At 41.4% G+C, this 20,949-nt stretch overlaps 1 protein-coding gene across 1 annotated transcript in view; it reads right to left on the bottom strand.

Moving 5' to 3' along the window:
- Positions 1-20,949, bottom strand: part of PLCL2 (phospholipase C like 2) — a 188,052-nt gene that overhangs the window by 17,942 nt on the left and 149,161 nt on the right. Inside the window, exon 5 of the mRNA XM_073223980.1 lies at positions 19,751-19,826. Coding sequence (XP_073080081.1) covers positions 19,751-19,826 — 76 coding nt within the window. The remainder of the gene's footprint in view (positions 1-19,750; positions 19,827-20,949) is intronic.

The following is a 20,949-nucleotide window of genomic DNA, read 5'->3' as shown; positions in this document are numbered from 1 at the left end:
GGGAGAGAGAATGAGAATATGCATTTGAACTGGGCCAGTCCATATATAACAAGGACATCTAATTATACTAGATGTGTATTGTGTGATTCCTTTGATAATAAATAACCAGGACATCTGTTCTGACCTATCACAGGAGATCTTTTTGGTTTTATACATCAACAGCAAGTATAAAGAACTTGTCTGGGTCAGACGTTAAATAACTTTCTCCCTATTTTCCAAATTATTTTCAGCAAAGAAACCTTAGCCCCCAAGAGTCTATCTTATTAAGAACTTAAAAGCAGTATCTCTCCTTCTATAAGGCATATCATTCTATTGAAAGAACAGAGTGAGTTTTAAAGTAGCTGGTAAAAATCATTTAAGTATAAAAACTTTAAGACCAAGTTACAAAGACCTCTGCCCCTACAAAGAAGCCAAGTTGCTTTTGCTTTCAAACTCCTCGTTCATTAATCACCGTTGGAGGGCGGTGCGGTTAGGAGCTAAAGGAAGGTGAAGAGATTTGGAGCTGTCATGTGGGGTTTCAGGTATAGGACGGCAAGGAGCTGGTGTGAATCTGTGACTACAGCTGAGCAGGCCAAATGGAGGAGGCAGTGAGACCAGTTAGAGGCTGTTACAGTAATCCAGTAAATTTTAAGGGTGCATGGCCTCAGCTATTAGGGTGTGTAAGAACAGTGACATGGCAAGCGACTTGGGGAGCTCCTAACAGGATCACAGAAGTCACACGGCAAGCAGAGAGTAGGCCTCAGACCTCAGTGGATGGTAGAATCCCGGAGGTGCGTGTTTAAAAGAGATTCTCTGCCTCTCCTCCAGGATCTGATCTGGAAGGTCTGGGATGGGCCCAGAAGTGGACATTTTCTGCCAACATATCAGATTCCCTGCAGGAGGGCCAGGGGTCCCTGTGAAGGTCAGACTAGGAGGAGGGGAGACGGGCCTGTGGGATTGAAGGTCAAGATGAAGGTGCTCTGGAGGGCCACAGAAGGGGTGTTTCAGAGACCTAGGAATGTGATGCTGCCAGCCTGTCTGTCCTGAAAATGGGAGGGAAGAAGGGAGAGACAGAGGGGCAGGCAGGCACACAGTCAGAACTCTACCTTTTTTAAATGACTGTCCCAGTTCACATACACAACTATTTGTTTTGTTTACCTCAGACAATATTTTTTTCTATGTCTTCCAGTTTTACTTTTATTTAAAATAACTTTAACATGAAACAATCAGAATATACTTGAAGAGGTAAAACTGAATGGTTATCTAAGATTTCTTTAACATTTCCTCAGAATGGTTCTCTGTTTCTGTAATTAGTAGTCAATAGCCATACTATTGAGATTAAAAGGTCTCATCATGTTGGATAATGAAAGTAATTACTGATGCTTGATGTAATAACACTAGCTGGTCACACAATAAAACGTATTGATCACACACCACATGCAGGTCATTTGACTCTATGCTGTGCTGAGACCTATTAAAATCCATTACTTACATATGCTGCACATTCTGTAAAAATTTCTAGAAGCTCTTACCAAACTGGGATAAGAGAATTAGTGTTTTTATTATCAGCTCACTGACAAGTCTTTCTTATGGAAGTGTTTATAATTATGTTCTAGTATACACAATGGCTGAGTTTAGGGGCATTAGTATAGCAAACAGGGCAACAGCTTTAAAGTGATGATATGAGAGAAGGTAAAAACTGTTTCTTTCTAAAGTCAATGCCAAGGTGAACTCTGTAGGTACAATATCAAATTAGGATTTTTGTTCTAGAAACAGACACATGTATGGGAGATGTAGTAGGCAGGTCGGACCACATATTATAATGAAAAACTTTATAGAATAAATTACAAACAACTGGTAATTTAAGATTAGATTTAATCTTAAAAATAAACTAAAATAATAAAGAAGACAAGTTTAAATTTCTGAAAACCTGAGGAGGTCAATCCTGTATTTTTACCTGAGCAGACAGAAAATGAGAACATAATAGACAGATCCTATGGTTGAGCTGATTGCCCTTGTACCTATTATAAAGTTGTAAGCAATCACATGGGAAGGGACCTAACAAGGAAGACAGGGAGCCCCTTGTCACTACTTATGCTTGATCTTTGCTGGCTTTAGCATCCTAAGTGAAGAAATAATAATGCAGAACTCTGATTTTAAAAAGGCTCTCTGCTTAACTGCCACCTTAGTAGACATCTACCAGGCTGGGCCTGAAAGGCAGGTGTGGGTAAAATTGCAATATTTCCAGAATCTCTTGCCTAGTCTTAGAGCATCTCCATATCAGTAGGTGTTTCCAAGGGGTGGAGAGAAGTAGTCCATCTCCATATCAGTAGAGGATTACAAGGGTGGTGGGACTGAGGACAGATTTGGACTGGAGAGGTTTGGTGGGGTCCCTTTTTGCAGCTGGGTTGTGAGAGACACAGGTGAACAGAAGTGGATGACTGCTTATAAGCAATAAATGGGTTTCTCCCACTTTATTTCTCCCTTTGACTGATTTTGATTCATAGGTTACTTGCCCCAGGCTGGGAATATATTTTCCCTCTGGAGTTGCAGCAGGGCCAGCCAGCTCAATTCCAACCTTAGTCTGCATATTGGGCCCAGGATGCCTACACTTCCTATTACTTTCCACAGAAACAAAACCGGGCCCCTTCTGGTGGTTTGTCGTCTGCTCAGCTCAGACAGGTTAGTCCTGCTGCTTCCCTCCTTCCTGTTTACTACACCATTAACCCCACGGACATGCAGTTGTACAAAGTAAATATCTGAGTTTTTGTGTGTTTTCTTGTTTCCAATGTGTCTTTTCTCTCCTGTCAATATTTTAGAGCGACAGTCCCTGCACTGGGAAGGGGACCATTCATTTACACGCATGCAGTGCCCAAAAGCAGCTCTCACAAGCAGGCTTCTATTATTACTTGTTAAGTGGAGACTTTATAATTCTTAAAAGGATAAGAAGATGCAGGAGAACTCCCCAAACCAGCTTCTCCTAAAAAGTGAAAAGAACAGAACACTGTCACTGCCACCCCTCAGCAGACACCCCTGAGGATATCCACCGAGGCCCTGTCAGTACTGGGGGAAGAGGCATACCAAGACTCTGTCTTTTCCTCTGTGGTATTTTAGGGGCTGAAATAGAGGGTTTGCCAACTGTAAAACACATGTGTTTTTTATTAGTGAATTATAGATAAGAAAAACCCAGATACTCCTGAAAATGAGTAGAATTGAATTGATCTTGAGAATATTTCTTTTTGACCATCTGCAGTATCAATATTTAGAAGTTTCTAAATTAAGAAAAAGCATCAGACTTAAGCCAAAAGAGTTCTAATATTCTTACAGAACACGACTCTGAGCTTCCGTGGCCAGCACATTGCCTAGTGGACTTGTGGAGAGCCACTAGGCGGGCAGGAGGGAGAGGAAGGAGGGGGCAGGTTCCTGACTGTGGGGCTGCTGCTTAGTGACAAGAATTCCCACTGTGAAAACAGCCTTCAGGTTTAGAAACAGAAACCAGGCCAATAATAATGATGGAATAGAAGTGGGACTGTTTTTCTTTAAGGAACAAATTCTATTTCCCTGAATGTTTCCAGTATCTTCCAAATACTATGTATTTTTGCATTACTTCATACATTTCAGAACCATGTACAGTTGTTTAACAAAATAATTGCATTTTTCTATCATCTACTGGTCTGATCTAAACTAAATGGCATTACAGAGCCTCAAATAAAGCCTGGCCTTGCCCATGTTTTCTTTACAGGCAGAATGCAGCATTTGGGGGCAACTATTAACAAGGCAGGGGAAGGAAACCAGATGCCTTGATTCCATTAAGATGTTGTCACCCAAGTAAGACAAGAGGTAACAGTGCATTCTGGCCAAAGAAACTGAAATCTTTGTAAATTTTAGTAAACTTCATTTGAAAACCAATACCAACTAGGCAAACAGTCCTTTGAAAAGTGTGACATGCTACACAATCTCAGTGTGCTATATAACTTTACAGTCAAAAATCTAGGGTGTATTTAGGGGTAGTAGAGTTTGAAGGCTGTGAGCATAGGACATGAACCCACATGGGAACATGGACTGAAGCTCAGGATAAATATCCAGAAAGCAGAGCGTGGCCATGTCACGCACACACACCTGGCTGGGCATGCCTAGCGGCTTTTCTCTCAAGAGGGTTGGCCTTGAGCCTGGGCAACTCTGCTCCAGAACTTGCAGTTAAGTTCCTCTGACCCAGTGACCCCAAGTTCCCATTCCTATGGAAAAGCTGTGGGTTATTTTTCTTCTGTTGGTGAAGAAGAAAATGTGCTCAAATTCTTTTGTGGTAATGAACTTGAGAACTAATGAAATAAACAGTGAGTCATCAAACAGCAGATGAAGGACAAGTGGAAACTCCATACTCAGGTGACTGCTACGAGACTTTAGTTCAGCTCTGGCCTAATGGGAATGGAGGACAGCGGCCACCTGAACAAAGAACAGGGCTAGGCCATGAGTCCATGGTGGGGACTGCACAAATCATTTAACCTTTCAATTTATAATTGTAATGCCATATTTAAAAAATTGGTATGGCCACACAAAAGTATATTATTTGATTTCTATGTAAGGAACTGTATTTTGGAAAGTCATTGCTTCTTTCCATGTCATCTCTTGAAAATATAAACAGCTAAGATTTTTTTGTATAGGTAGGTATTGGTTTCGCATAATTTCAAAGTACCTGAAAACTTAAATATTTTAAAGTTTTTTTTTGAGGGGCATAAAGCTTAATGACAAAAAACAAAAGGTAATGTTGATATATTAAATATTGTGTTTCATAAAAATTAGTGAGTATAAAATTCCAAGGAGATATAATTAAATTGGCTGAGACCTGCACATAAGGGAACATAGTGAAGAAAAATTTCAACTTTCATCAAACTTCCTGCTTTCCATTACAGATAAACTTAGATGAAAACCTAACAGCCTTAAAAATAAAATTAAAATTAAAAAACATAATATATATACAATATAAAGATATGAAAAAGAGGCTTTTGCTTTGAATGGAAGAGGGTTCAGTCAGAAATATGGCATCATTTCCTCTTTGATTGAAATGAATGCCATTTATTCTTGCCAAAGATAAAGCAGATGACCTTTCCAACATTCTGGCTGGGATTTTCTCTACCCATCTATATGATAGGAATCTAAAATATGCCATGTGGCACATGGCTAAAAATTTTTAGAAGCAAATACAATTTAAAAAAATACTCGTAAAAGAGATACATCAATCTTAAACTGAGATACTCAAAGATTAGTTTTTCAACTGAAAATTTACTTTGCTCTCCTGAGAAGCTCTTTTGTCACAGGATATCCAGGGCAAATTATTTTTTATATATGTTGAAAATAGAAACCAAAAGCAAAGGGCAAAATCTTTCCGATGGTGACAAAAGAAATACATATTTATAATTCTAATATTTCAAATTTTCCAAATTAGGTGCAATGAGATATTTTCTGGAAGGTGCAATTCCATATAACACAGGTCTACTGGGCCTCATTCAAGATGCTGATTGATCAAGTGTTAAAAGTACCTCAGTATAACACTGTCTGCACATATCTTGCAGCACAACACCTTGACAACAATATGCAGGTATCTGATTATTTTCTCCAACTAACTTACACACGTATAGTGCCTATGCAAATACATAGCCTGTGTAAATGATATGATCTGCCTCCAAACTCCAGGGGCCTGCGGTTTAGGTGGGCTACTGACATGTGGGCGTTCATACCAGAGTCCCCGTGGAGACACAGAAATGCCTAATTATTTTTCATCCAGTCCCAGTTGGTACTCTCTTTTCCTTGGCTTTCTTCCCAAACAGTCTTGGCATTAACTAATGCCAAATTATTTTAAGATGGATTTTGAACTGTTAAATCCTATTCCACATGAGGTGGGATAGATAAACCAGGTCTCTTAAATATATCCATGGGATGCAGATGGAGGACAGGATCTTGAGATGCCAAATGCACGGCAGTACAATTTGTGAATGAATTATATGAAGAAGGCTTTCCTTCCTCTGCCAGCGCACTCCATCTGGGTAAATCTAGGTGAGAAAATGGTGAAACTTGTAGTCCTTTGTGGAATCTAATCACCACGCCACCATCCTAAGCACGTGGCTCCACAACGCACTTGGGGTGGGATCATATGAGGAATAATGAGTTTAGAAGCACCCTCCTCCTATCATACCTCTGAGGAAAGAAAGGCCTTGACTCCAATTATACTCAAAGATGAGTCTGTTTATACCTAGGACATCACTGGATTGCCACTCTGTAGTCAATTCTTTCCTCTCTACCACAGTGTGGCATGGTTGCCATCAAGTACATGGCCCTCCTGACCTCACCCTGCCCATGGCACCCTTTCTTTTTGCACCTCTTCTTACTTCAGTCTTTGAACAGATAACATATCATATGGCTCAAAAATATAAAAGGTATTACCTGGTACAAAGGCAAATCTCTTTCCCTCCCCCATCTCCCCATCTCCAGGCTCGATTCTCCCACCCTCCATCTGTGAAAATAAATGTTAGCAAATAGCACACACTGTTTGCCTTGCCTTTTAAAACAATATATATATTGTAACTATATGTATATGTATATATATATGTATATAAGATCTTCCTTATATCCGTGCATGTATGTAGCATGTGTATGCACATGTGTGTGTGCACTTGTGTGCATGTGAATATATGTATGTACACACATTTATATCTCTTCATTCTCTTTTATGGTAGCATATGGATCTGTCATAATGTATTTAACAAGGACACTCCTATTGAACATTTACATTATATAATTTAGGTTGTTCTCAGTATTACAAAGAAAATTCTGTACATGTCTTTCCCCAAGTATATGACCATATCTGTGGAATAAACTCTGAAAAAATGGATTTGCTGTTTCAGAGTGTATGTAATTTGCAATTTTGAAATATACTACCACATGGCCTTCCCTAGATATGCACCCAACCTAAGTCTCACCACACGGTGACAGTTATTTGGATCTGATGCATGAAAATGGCATCTTCTTGAAACACTTCATTTACCTGACTTCCAGAAGATTACGTGGTTCTCCTACTGCCCGGCTGCAGCATAACCTCCTGAGCATGTTCTCCCCTGTCTCCTAACAACTGGACATGGGACGGCCAGGGACCCTCTCCTCCATCCACACTCACTTCTTAGATGGGCTCAGTCGCCAAGCTTGAAACTACCTCTGCCCTTCTGGGTCCTAGAGCCATGACCCCAAGTCTGGACCTTCACCTACATTTCACACTTGGACGTTAGCTCTGCAAGTCAAACTTCCAACATCTAAAACCAAGCCCCAGACCTTCTCTCTCAAACCCATGCCTCTAAGTCCTCCCCGACTAGGCAAACTGCAGATTCACCTTCCCAGACAAGACTCTTTCGGTCACACTGATTCCCCCCCTTTTTTGTTCTACCCCATGTCCAATCTGTCAATAAATCCTGATAGCACAACCCGCAGCACACCCAGAATGCAACCGTTTTGCATCACCTGCACCAGGACCACCCCATCAAACCACAATACCACAGTCATCGCCGGGCTGGATCGTTGCCAAAGTCCCCTGCAGGGTCCTCCCCAGATGCTCCTGCACCCACCGCTAGCCCCATTCCTCTGCTCAGACCCTCAGAAAGACCTTCCAGAGAACTGAGTCAGCATCTCCAGGACAGTTGGCTGCCCCACGCCCCCGGCTGTCGGTCACGCGGTGCCCATCCGCCCCTCCTTGCTCACGGTGCTGCCGCCTCACTGCCCTGCTAGTTCCTCCTCTGGGGGTGCTCTCACCTCAGGGCCTCTGCCTCAGTGGAACCTTCCTCCTGGGATAATCCCCTTCCGGATGCTTGGAAAGCTTGCTTTCCACCTCCAGTCATGTCTCTGCACAAATGTCACAGGGTCACTGGGAAATGCCCCGGGAGCACTATTTAAAGCCCTGCCCAGTTCAGCAGCCCCTAGTCCCTTCTCACTGCTTCCAAAATTCTCATCACTGTCTGACACGCTGAGTGTCCTATTTATTTACTTTTTATTTATTTCCCATATCCCACAACTAGGCTCCAGGCTCACCAAGACAAGAATTTAGGGGATTTGTCCATACCTGCACTCCCTGTCCCGGAACAGGTTTGTGTCTTATGAATGAGGCTGTCCATCTTCCATTCTTTGCATTTCCTTAGTGTGCACTGTTCTCATATTCTTTGCAAGAATACAAACACTGGGTTGTTGGCCTTTTTCTTACTGATTCCAGGAGTTCCTTATGCTTTGGGTCACTGGCCCTTTCTGATATGTGTTGTTTCTCAGTGTGTAGTTTTTGTTGTGATTTGCTTGTGGTAGTTTTGGCCATACAGTTTTGCATGCAGTCTAACAGACCCAGTTTTCTTGTTTAATGTTGTGTTAAAGCTCCTGGGTTTGAGCTGTTCTCTGTCTGCTGCCTGCAGGGGCCTCACTGCCCCGCACATGCTCTTCTCCCTGCCTGGAGTTCCTGTCCCTACCTGCCTGACTCCCAGACAAACTGCCTTCTTGACTCAACTCCTGTCCTAAAATTGGGTTTAACAGTTGCCCCGGCAGAGTTAGGCATGGGGTGCACTGTCCCAGCTGCAGGCAGTGCCCCTGACTGCTGCGTGAGGCACGCGTGCAGCAGCCTGCACCAGGCCACCTGCAGCTCCTGGGGCCAGGGAAGGGAAGTCTCGGCTTCTGTCCGACTGAGAGTAAGGACCTACTAAATGCCTGGTGAATTAATGAACGAACAGATAAATGCAGCATTCTATGTTCAATTCAACATATATTCACTGAGCACCAGCTTTGTGCCAGACCCTGCTCTCAAGGAGTTTACAATCTAGTTGGAAGAAGACATAATGAGCAGCAAGCAGAAGTAAACCACGTGGTGGGTTAGAAGGGCATGGTGGCTACAGACTGAGGACAAAGCAGAGCATAGCGACGGGTTGGGCTGAGATGCTTTCAAGCTTTGAGGTTGAAGTAAACGCCCAGCTCTCAAACTCATAACCATGCCCCAGGATTTTCCATATTTCCTCCCAAACTTCTTAGAGAATTCATCCAATCAGTAACCCTTCCATCCAGATGGCACCTGTTCTGTCAGCAGGCCTGACTCTATCCCAGTGGGTCATTAAAGTTGCTCCAACAATTTATTGGCGATTTCTACTTGACCGTCTGCATCCCCCCAGACCCACATGCGGTATCCTAACCCCCAGTGAGATGGTGTTAGGAGGTGGGGATTTCAGAAGATGCTTGGGCCATCAGAGCGGAGCCTTCATAGGGATCGGTGCTCCTATGAAGGGACTCCACAGAGTTCCTTAGCCCTTCCTACCACATGAGGACACAGAGAGAAGGTGCCGTCTATGAGACAGGAAGAGGGCCATCACCCACCACCGCATCAAACCTGCTGACCCCAGGACCTTGGACTTTCCGGCCTCCAGACCTGTGAGAAATACCTTTCTGTTGTTTGTAAGTGGTCCAGTCTGTGGTATTGTGTTACAACAGCTGGAGCAGACTAAAACACCATCCCACTCTGACCTCATGCTCATACCTGAGGCAGACGTTCACCAACAACTTCTTCCTGTCCTGATTTTCAGGACCCACATTCTGTTGCTGGGAATCGTGTTTGAACATGGAGGTCAAGGGAGGAGATGAGTCCATCCCTGAGTACAGAGCCTGCCACAAACTATTTAGTGATCCTACTGCCTAGAGCCATTTCCTAAGGTGTTGAAGACTCTGACAGAACTTGAAACTAGGGCTTTCTAACCAAATACATTTGGGAAATGCTGAGTTAAACTGGAGCACGTTTAGCATGTGAATGGGTACTGAGAGTCTCCAAAGGCAAACAACTACGTTGTGTAATGAACATTTGTTGATGGAATCCTTTGCCCCAGGAGCATGACTAGTGTTCCTTTAATCAGGCTTTGGGAAATGTTGGCCTAGAAAATCAACCCTAAAAACTTAATCCTTGAGTTAAAAGGCTTCCATCATTTAACCCAACTGTACTTCCAACCCTGATTTCTGCTGCTTCCTGAAGCAAACATCTCCCTTCGGCCAGGGCACCAGAGTCCATGTGTACAGAGAGCATGCCTTAGTTCTCATGCCTTCTATGCTCTGCACTCCTAAAAAGCCCGGTTCCTTCTGCTCCAGCCCCAGTTCAAACTCACCTCCTTCCCTACCAGTGAAACCCACGGGGTTTATGCCTTTCTTCAAACCTCATTTATACCTGTTATCTGCACCACTTGCTTGGCTGTGTCCCATAACTTTCAATAACAGCAGAGACCTTTCATTTTTTTTTTTGCATCTCCAATAAATTATTAGTATAACATCTTGTCATCAAACACGTTCTATAAATGAAAGACTGTGTTTTCCATTTAATATTTTAACATATGTAATGACATGTTTTTGACATGGCACTGACCTACAACAAAAGAACACAAGTTGCTTTCAATTCCTTACATGAAGGTGATTTGTAAAGAATACTCTTTTTCCTTATCTAAGATTTATTAAGAGTCTTAGAATGAATTTGTTCACTTTTACCCACTATAATGCCTTATTTATATTATATTACAGAATTTGTAGACTGTAGCATCTGAGAGCTGGAAAAGCCTTAGAGATCACCTAGGTTATTTACTTCATTTTAGACCCAAGGCTATCTATTCATCTTTATAAATGCATATCTGGTATTTGTCTGAGAAAGAATTTATTTGAGGGCATTACTTGAATTGTGGCTCTTCTCAGCTTTAATAAACAAGTGTAACAGAATAATAAAAAAGCATCTTTTATGGAAGGGCCAGAATGGAAAACAGCCCAGCCCCTGCCCAACAGAGCATCTGCTGAGATGGCCCTGAGAGTTGCTATTTAAATGAAAAGTGGTGCTTTCAGAGATGCTCTGGGTTTGCAAAAGAGGAGGGCAGAAGAAGTGACAAGAAAACACAGCTTTGGGACTTGCTCACAGGACAGGTACCACAGGGTTGGACAGGTACCCCCATCTCTCCCCATTCCCTTCAGTCATGACACTGGAGCAATTTCACCAGTGAAAGTTAGGTTAGGAGGAAGAAATGAGCTCCTAGAGAAAGATAACCTGGCTGCCAAGCAATCACACAGCAAGTGCACATATGAATCCAAGTGGTGACAGGCTCCCTTTGAGGAGCAGAGGCTCAGAGCTGAGCGTGAACCCAGGAGGAGCCTGCCCTACACCCTCTACAGAGGTTCTGGAAATAGACTGTGTGCATTCCAGTGCACATTCCTGAGCCCCACCCACAGAGATTCCTCACTGGGGGTGATGCAAATAAACTGCATTATAAACAAGCATCCTCAGGAGATCCAGACCACACTTAGGAGATACTGTTAGGATGACAGCTGGGGTAGGACCTGTACGGCAGGATGGGGAGATGGGTCTGGAGATGGAAGGGTGTAGTGAGACAGAGGGTTTCTAGAGACTGCTACTTATTTTGAAGTGTTTTGCCCTGTGATGGCCTAGCTGTCACCTCAGGGATCACTCCCTCTCCCCACCTTTATCAATGATGCAGGTGCCTTTTGGGGAAATTAAGGATTGGGGGCAGGCCACTGAAGACCTCGCTATTCCTTGGCTTCCCGTGGCTTCACTAACTGTTGGCTGACTGAGGTGCCCAGCTAACGGTGACACCCCTTCCTTGAGAATGGGGAAGATGAGTTAGGGGACTTGAGTTTTCATGTCTCACCTTGAGAGAGATCACTCTTCTCCTTCCAAGTGGGGTGTTCACTTTCCCCCTTGAAACTCAAGCTGACGGGCTGCGATTTATGTATCCCTTGCCTCTGTAAGGGATTACTTGTTTAATCTTGCAGTCTTGTTAAGTAACCATCATTAACCCATTCCAAAATTGCTGCTTAGGCAAACTGACCTTAGGTCTCTGCATTTTGGAACCCATGGGGCCAGCAGGGAATGATACAACCCAATGTCACTTTGCAGAAGGAAAATAAGGCTGAGAGGGGTCAAATGACTGACCCAGTATCACACAGCAAAATGTGGTGCAGAGAGCACAGGGACATGGATCTTGGGGTCTCCAGGGAAGAACCTCTTACTTACATAAGGGGCAGCTGAGAAACACCCTGACATAAAAACAAAAGTTCCAGGTTCCAGGTTTCTTCTTGCAAACACTGTCAAACAGAACACTTGTGAAGTACTTTCAGAATGAATCTTACAGATAGTTTTACGTTTACTGCATTGGGCAAAACAAAGTGTGAGCAAACCAAGTGATGGATGGTGACAAGTTATCTGGTAACCTCAACTTCTACAGAATACACAGAGATCTGAAGAGGTTGCAAAATGAAAACAGGTCTCCGAGCAATCAAATCCAGGTCATGCAGGTTGGCCTGGTGCTCTGCTTGATCTCCCCATGTGGGAGTGCACTGGGCTATCATCATCTGTTTTTAGGTAAGAAAAATCTATCAAACTTGGTCACAGGGGAGATGCCAACTGCTCAGCAGACTAGAAGCAGCAAATCAGAAAGGAAGAAAAACAACTGTTGGAAATAGACAGTTGGACATACAGTACAAATTAGCAGTAGGAGGTGAGAGTTGAATGAGAGGAGATAGAATTAAACTATTAACCCTAGGACTGGGATCTGAACTGGCAGAGCAGGGCCGTGGAATGTAAGGCTAAGTGTCCTCCACAATGAAAGGGTCCTGGGGAACTGCTTCCTAAGCCACAGAATAATAGTAGATGACTCTAGGCAAGTACCTCAACATAATAAAGGCCATATATGACAAACCCACAGCCAACATCATACTTAACAGCAAAAAGCTGAAAGCTTTTCCTTTAAGACCGGAATAAGACAAGGATGCCCACTCTCCCCACTTTTATTCAACATAGTACTGGAGGTCTTTGCCATGGCAATCAGACAACACAAAGAAATCAAAGGCATCCAGATTGGTAAGGAAGAAGTTAAACTGTCTCTGTTTGCAGATGACATGATATTGTACATAAAAAACCCTAAAGAATCCTCCCCAAAATGACTAGAACTAATAACTGAATTCAGCAAAGTTGCAGGATACAAAATTAATACACAGACATCTGTTGCATTCATGTATACTAATGATGAACTAGCAGAAAGAGAAATCAGAGAAACAATTCCATTTACAACTGCATCAAAAAGAATAAAATACCTAGGAATAAACCTAACCAAGGAGGTGAAAGAACTATATACTGAAAAATAGACAACACTCATGAGAGAAATTAAAGAAGATATCAATAAATGGAAATACATCCTGTGCTCATGGATAGGAAGAATTAATATCATCAAAATGGCCATCCTGCCTAAAGCAATCTACAGATTCAATGCAATCCCTATCAAAATACCAATGGCATTCTTCAACGAACTGAAACAAATAGTTCTAAAATTCATATGGAACCATAAAAGATGCTGAACAGCCAAAACAATCTGTAGAAGGAAATATAAAGCACAGGGGATTATGCTTCCCAACTTCAAGCTCTACTACAAAGCCACAGTAATCAAGACAATTTGGTACTGGTGTAAGAAAAGACCCATAGATCAATGGAATAGAATAGAGTGCCCAGATGTAAACCCACACATATACAGCCAAGTAATAAATTAATATATGATAAAGGAATCATGGACATACAATGGGGAAATGACAGCCTCTTCAATAACTGGTGTTGGCAAAACTGGACAGCTACATGTAAGAGAATGAAACTGGATTACTGTCTAACTCCATACACAAAAGTAAACTTGAAATGGATCAAAGACCTGAATGTAAGTCATGAAACCATAAAACTCTTAGAAGAAAACATAGGCAAAAGTCTCCTAAATATAAACATGAGCAACTTTTTCCTGAACGCATCTGCTTGGGCAAGGGAAACAAAAGCAAAAATGAACAAATGGGACTACATCAAACTAAAAAGCTTCTGTACTGCAAAGGACACCTTCAGCAGAACAAAAAGGCATTGTACAGTATGGGAGAATATATTTATGAGCAACATATCCATTAAGGGGTTAACATCCAAAATATATAAAGAGCTCACATGCCTCAACACCCAAAAAAGCAAATAATCTGATTAAAAAATGCGCAGAGGATCTGAACAGACACTTCTCTAAAAAAGAAATTCAGATGGTCAAGCAAGCACATGAAAAGATGCTCCACATCACTAATTATCAGAGAAATGCAAATTAAAACCACAATGAGATATCAGTTCACACCAGTTAGGATGGCCACCATCCAAAAGACTATAAACAACAAATGCTGGCGAGGATGCGAAGAAAGGGAAATCCTACTACACTGTTGGTGGGAATGTAAATTAGTTCAATCATTGTGAAAGCAATATGGAGGTTCCTCAAAAATAAAAATAAAAATACCATTTGACTCAGTCATTCCACTCATAGGAATTTACCTGAAGAAAACAAGATCCAGATTCAAAAAGATAGATGCACCCCTACGTTTATCGCAGCACTATTTACAACAGCTAAGATATGGAGACAATGTAAGTGTCCATCAGTAGATAAATGGATAAAAGAAGATATGGTATGTACACACAATGGAATATTATTCAGCCATAAGAAGAAAACAAATCCTATATCATTTGCCACAACATGGATGGAGCTATAGGGTATTATGCTCAGTGAAATAAGCCAGGAGGAGAAAGACAAGTACCAAATGATTTCCCTCATTTGTGGAGTATAACAACAAAGCAAAACTGAAGGAACAAAACAACAGCAGACTCACAGACTCCAAGAAGGGACGGGTGGTTACCAAAGGGATGGGGTTGGGGAGGGTGGGTAGGGAGGGAGGGTGAAGGAGATTAAGGGGCACTATAATTTGCAATCCCAATATTGGTAGGTCACAGGGAAGGTGTATAGCACAGAGAAGACAAGTAATGACTCTATAGCATCTTACTATGCTGATGGACAGTGATTGCAATGGGGTGCGGTGGGGGAGTTGATAATATGGGTAAATGCTGAAACCACAATGTTGCTCATGTGAAATCTTCATAAGACTGTATATCAATGATACCTTAATAATAATTAAAAAAAAGAGAGACCCCTGGAGGGACATAGCCTTCCTACAAAATGATTGAATGAATGAATGAATGAACGAACGAACGAATGAATGAAATGACCCAGAGTTACCAAAGTTCAAATTCTTCAGTAAACCCAATTTAAGGGAGCAGGGATCTATAGAAACCATTATAGATAATTAAAATGAGGGGTTATTAAAGCCTTTATTATTTGGAAAGCTACCTTACATTCCACTCTACTCGGTAGTGATACAACCCTGCTATGCATGACAATACCTCAGAGTTTTTAGAATAGAAGCTTCAATTTAAATAGGTCTGGGGTGGGCTGGATCTTCTTTCATCCTTGGTCTTCCCTACATCATCATTCTGAGAGAGTGTGGAACCAATTCTCCTGCCAGAAGAGAAACCAGGCTGTCGCCATCCAGGCACACAGCCATTTGCCTCTGCACTGGCCTTGAGCTTTAAGTCCGGGACAGCGGCAGTGGTCTTGGCATTAACCTCACCTAACTCACCCCTACTGTCCTGAGCCTTATGGGTGTGGCTAGAGGGATTCCTGTGGCAGCTGTTGTTCCCTCATTTCTTCCTGCATCTTTTTAATTCATTAATTTAAATTAAATGTAAATTTAGTAGGCCTTTAATTTTGTCAGAAGTATACATGCACATAGTTTAAACAGCCATGCAGTTGTCACTAATTCCCCCTCTCCAGAAGCAGATACATTCAACCCCTCTAGATGAGATGTTTCCTTTCTTAGTATTTATATTCATATTTCTAAGTAATATGGTTATATTAGATAGATTTTCTTTTTTAAGTCTTACCTATTAAAGCCCCATATGAAGGATGAGAATTTTGCTATTTTTATCCTTCCCACAGTCAGGACTCCTGTAGTTGCTTGGCACCTGGGGTCTAATTGCTTCTTCATCCACCTTTCTGATGCTTCTCTTTTATCCCTGCTTCACTTCAACTTCCAGCGGCCCCCACTGCCACCAGGTACTGAGCTGGGTCAGGGGGGTGGGGGTGTGTGCCTGCAGTGCCGGTCAGGCTGCTTGCCAGGCCCACCCTGCCAGCTCCAAAGCCAGCTCTCCCAGAGTCCCCTAAGTCAATTACCACTTGCACAACTATTTTTCAGTTTCCAAAATTTTGTTGCTCCCATTCTTTGTCCTTATGGGTTTATGCCTTTAAAAAACCAAAACAAACCCTAACTGTCATTTTAATGAGGCTCAGAAGGGAGTGAGATTAAATGCATGGGTTAATTCACCACTCTTTTATGTCATTGATTTCTCTTTTCCTCCCCTGAGAATAAATTATTTTCCATTTAAATTCACTTGATGAAAACACTGAACTCACTGAAGCACAGCACTTTGGATTTCTTTCTAGATCATCTTCCCACCCTTTATGAAGCAGACTGATTCAGTGACTAATAAGGAAATTAAAATTCAAAGAGAAGATGCCATTTCTGGTCATTGAAAGAGAGAAAGTGATAGAGAGTACCAAGTGGAAAAGACTTTTCCCCTGAAGGAATCTGGTGAATCTTTTATCAACATCTACAGACTTTTTTAAAAAGCACTTTAATGAACTTTGATGTTGCTTCACCCTCTGCAGAGTCCTGTTCAGCCCTCTGTGTGGCTTACCAATCACCTAATTTGCTGTTTCTGGGAAGAACGAGCATTTGTTAGATTTAGGAGACCGTGAGTGCCCGTACATACTGTGCTCATTAGCGTATACATACCCACTCCAGAGCCATGTGTTTATTACTTACCCAGCTTCTCGCCTCATGTCCGTCCAGGCTCCTCACCCCACATCCACTGCCCTGTCCTTTGCCCCTCTCACTTCCCTGCTCCCAAGCTGGCTCTCCTGGGGCACCATGTTCTTGTGGGCTTCCGACCCTCAGCACTGCCATGTTCTCTTCTTCACAGAGCAGGTGCCCCAGGCTGCTCCACCTGCCCGGCACCTGGTTGTTCCCACTGCCCCCACCGTCTGCAGGTTCCCAGCCTGCCCAGGCTGGGGGTCTTCACTTCTCAGTATCCCTCCCCTCCTCACCCCTCCTCTCCATAACAACATCAGTGCATACACATTTCCATCTCCAAAACGGTCAGTTACACAGGCAGGAGTCAGAACCTGCCCACACTGGGTGTGCTTATGGATGTGGGACCAGGGCTGGCAGTGTACTTCCTTATTTTCACTTAATTGTTTAAACGAAGGTTTATCTACTAAGAATATAAATCTGTGTTTAAAAGTTTGAAATACTTCTAAAATAATCCTCTCTTGCCACACTTTGCTGACCTATATCTTCATTTTGTCATTGCAAAAGTTCCACAAGCAGAATAACAAATATATATCAAAAGTAAAATCTTATGCAAATGTTTTGAGCCCATACAAATTAGCAATTCTTCATATGACTGTGTCTATATGAAGTCATACGACTAATGACTATATGTCCTTATGATAACTGGAAACATGAAAAACAAAAAATCAAGGGACACTAAAATAAGCACCTGGGATAACAGAAGGGCTGTGTAGGGGTTCAGAGTAATGGCTAAACCCCGGTAATTGGAATGTGCTTGTAAAAATCTTTAAACCCAGAGCAACGCAAACCATCATAGGGTGGTTAGCCTCCCCACCCAAGGAAAATCCTTAATAAACAAGACTCTTCAGCTCTGTCAACACAAGCAAATACATCCCTTAAACCGAGATCAAACAGAACAACATAAAGCTGCATTATGCTAGAATTGATCAAGTTCCCTAAGCCAATGAAGTTGCAAAGAATTGACAATCACTCAAGTTGTTAAATTAATAAACAGTTCCTTTTTTTTTTTGATCAATGTAGTTTCAAATTCTAATAGCCCATGATTCTCATAGCAGTACAGTGTTTAATAGAACAGAATACTAATGCTCAGTCACATTTAGGCCGCTACTATTTGAGCAACCACTCTGCAGAACGTTTAGAACCGGCATCTGGGTAAAGCACAGAGAGTAACTCAGCACACAGACCTGGTGCACAGGAGGCTACTGTCCTGTGTGGAAGATGGGATCTACCAGTGAGGTAACAGAGAAAGCTCTACCAGCTGGACCAAACGCATGGTTGGGTAACATAAACCCTGGAATCATAAAAGGTCTCCTGGAAGACCGTTGAGACAAGAAGAAGAAAAGTACGGATTGGAAGGGAGGAGGGAAGAAGTCTCCCCAGAGGGCTAGCTGGTGAAAATCCGACTAAGCAGAAGCACCACGGAACTGGGAAGGGCGGCTCAGAGGCCAGGCTGGGTGGGCACCACCACTCTTCCGTTCCTCACTGCTCCCAGCAGCCTCCAGTCAGGTTCTGCTCACTGAAAGTCTCTGCATACAGCTATTAGGATCATCACCCCAAAGCTCTCTCTCCCATTCTGCTCAAAATGAGTGGCTCTCTACTGCCTCAGATAATGAGTTCAGATCCTGAGTAACACACAGTAACTACTCAGTACATTTGACTGTTGATTACTTTTACATCTCCTGTTCAATTTGAAGGTTCTAGAAGGCAAAAACCAGTCCTGCTTATTTTTTAATATTTTGGTATATAACAGCTCTTAAAAGTACCTAATGCATAGAAGTTCAAAATGTATTTGTTAAATGAAATGAACAGATGATGTAATTAACAAACTTTATATAATATTGGCAAAATGGGTGGGCCAGTTGGTAGATGACCTTGCATGGGAAGTTAGAGTTTTAGATTTGATACAGTAGATTCTAGTAGTGGATGATCTGGGGTGATTTTGTATAGGGTAGTGATATGACAGAAATTAAATTTGAAGTAACTTGTTTTAATCATGGTTGTAGGGAATATCAGTTCCCAAAAAGCTAGAAGTAGAAGGACCACTTTGTTAATATTTTGCTAAGAAGATGAGTAAAACAAGGTGAGGATTTTTGTCTGTTGATTGGCCACTAATCTGTATATTTCTTCAATAAACTCCAAAAAAGGAAATTGTCACATTTATCATTGTCTTTAATCTATTTTAAATAAGTTCATTTCTGAAATAGATGACTTTTTTCAGCCTAGGTAATAGTTATGATCTCCTTATTTTAAAGAACAGCAACCAAAACTTTAACAACTAAGGACAGATACTCTTATTATATGAATTAAAAATATTTATATTAGAATCTTCTAAACTGACACTCAAAATCTGAAAGTTGAAAGACCTATTTGTCTATTCTTATTACAATGCAGAACACTTGGTTTTTCAGTTTTAATCACAGCTAAAGTTAATCAGATGGCTTTTTCTGTAAGTACAATTTTATGATCCAGTATAACATTTGGATATTAAATGAATGAATTCATCAGCATTTGAAAATACCAGTGCATTAAAAAGCATCAAGAGGTTATAACTGCTATGCGTTATCCTTTCTGAGAACTTGTTAGTCCTCTGTTCAAGCCTCACATTTTCTACCATGTGCTAGAAACTCATGGGCGATGGGAGGGGCTCTGGCAGCCCTGGGAACACTGAGGAGGAGATGAGTGCTGAGGTTCTCCAGCTCAGCTGCTCATTAGAAGCACCTGCGAGTTTAAACATCTCTGAATTCTTAAGCCACACCCCAGACCAATGTCAATATATTTAACAGCTTTCCCCATATAGAGTCTGTTATCCAGGCTTGAGAGCCAGCAAATGAGTATTTTCTTTAGCCATGGAATTTTTATATCTGATTTTCTTGATAGAGTATGAAAAAAGATGAAGTCGTTTGCAAAATATATGATGCTAATAATTTTATTTTCAAGAAAAGAAACAAACTTGACTTACCTGCCTTCTGACAATGTACAATCTTTTCATACACAGCGTCTGCATTTTCAATCAAGGCCTTGAGGGACTGGATCATCTGCAAAGGGAACATCCAGACACAGGATTACGCCTGGTGACTAGACACAGGTCTGCACATGTGCATGGGGCTCTTCTCCTGTACATGTGCTGAGGGGACAAGCAAAATGCCCTTTTATTTGACTTCCCACTACTCAATCTCAAAGATGTATGTGAAAAAGAGTAAAGTCATGTATCCCCATGTAATGGTTTAAATAAGACCAAATTATGTTTTGCATGTAGTTAGGCCTGTGCAACACTGAATTTGAACCTTGAGCCAGCACTGAACTGAGTTCATCTCACTGTGAAAAGCTACAAATAAATATATGCATGTATCTGATCTGCATTTTAAATTGCATTTTCAATCATTCATTTTAACAAAATCTTCAGCATAATCTTATAAAAAGCTCTAACACCTACCTACTTTACTCATTTCAGCCAAATGCCTACATCTAAGAATTAGTTTAAAATGTACAAGGATCAAAAAACAGCATTTATTTGAGGCATCACTAATGATATTACTCAAACTAGTATTTTTAATGTTCCTATCAATGATTTTAAAATAACCAATTGTGAATTCTTGTTCCAAACTGCATGTGCTTGTTTTAAGAGTCAAGCTTGAATAAGAAAAAAAGATCAAGGCACAACTAATCAGTTATTTTATTCATCCAAAATGTTAGGAAGAGATCTGCCTGAAGTAATTTTTTGGCCCTAAAATCACTACGAAAATGGGATGGCCTGACAACTCTTGTGTCTCAAATGGGTACAATTAGGATGCTTGCCTGCAGTGTAGAGTCTAACTTTTTATATTTAAATGTCCAAATATTTTGCATCATACAAATTACTTAACGATTTTACATGACCATTCTATTTTAAATAACATTCCCCAATCCTTTAAGTTCTGCTTTTTCTTTATAGTGCTTATTACTAACTGCCATAGTAATTATTTTATAGAAACCATATGCAGATTGGATTATTTGTATAGTTCAAAGAACACCATATTTTGACTAGTTACAGTTATTTAAACTATAGAATAATCAACTCGCTTCTTAGGAAGGGCACCAGATTCTTAAAGTGAGTCACTTAGCATTTATCAATTTCCATTGTTCTAATAAAATCATAGTAAACATTGGAAAGTTTGAAGG

This window comes from Manis javanica, chromosome 15 (assembly GCF_040802235.1).
Source record: "Manis javanica isolate MJ-LG chromosome 15, MJ_LKY, whole genome shotgun sequence".
NCBI lineage: Eukaryota > Metazoa > Chordata > Mammalia > Pholidota > Manidae > Manis > Manis javanica.
This window is presented reverse-complemented; position numbering and strand designations above follow the sequence as displayed.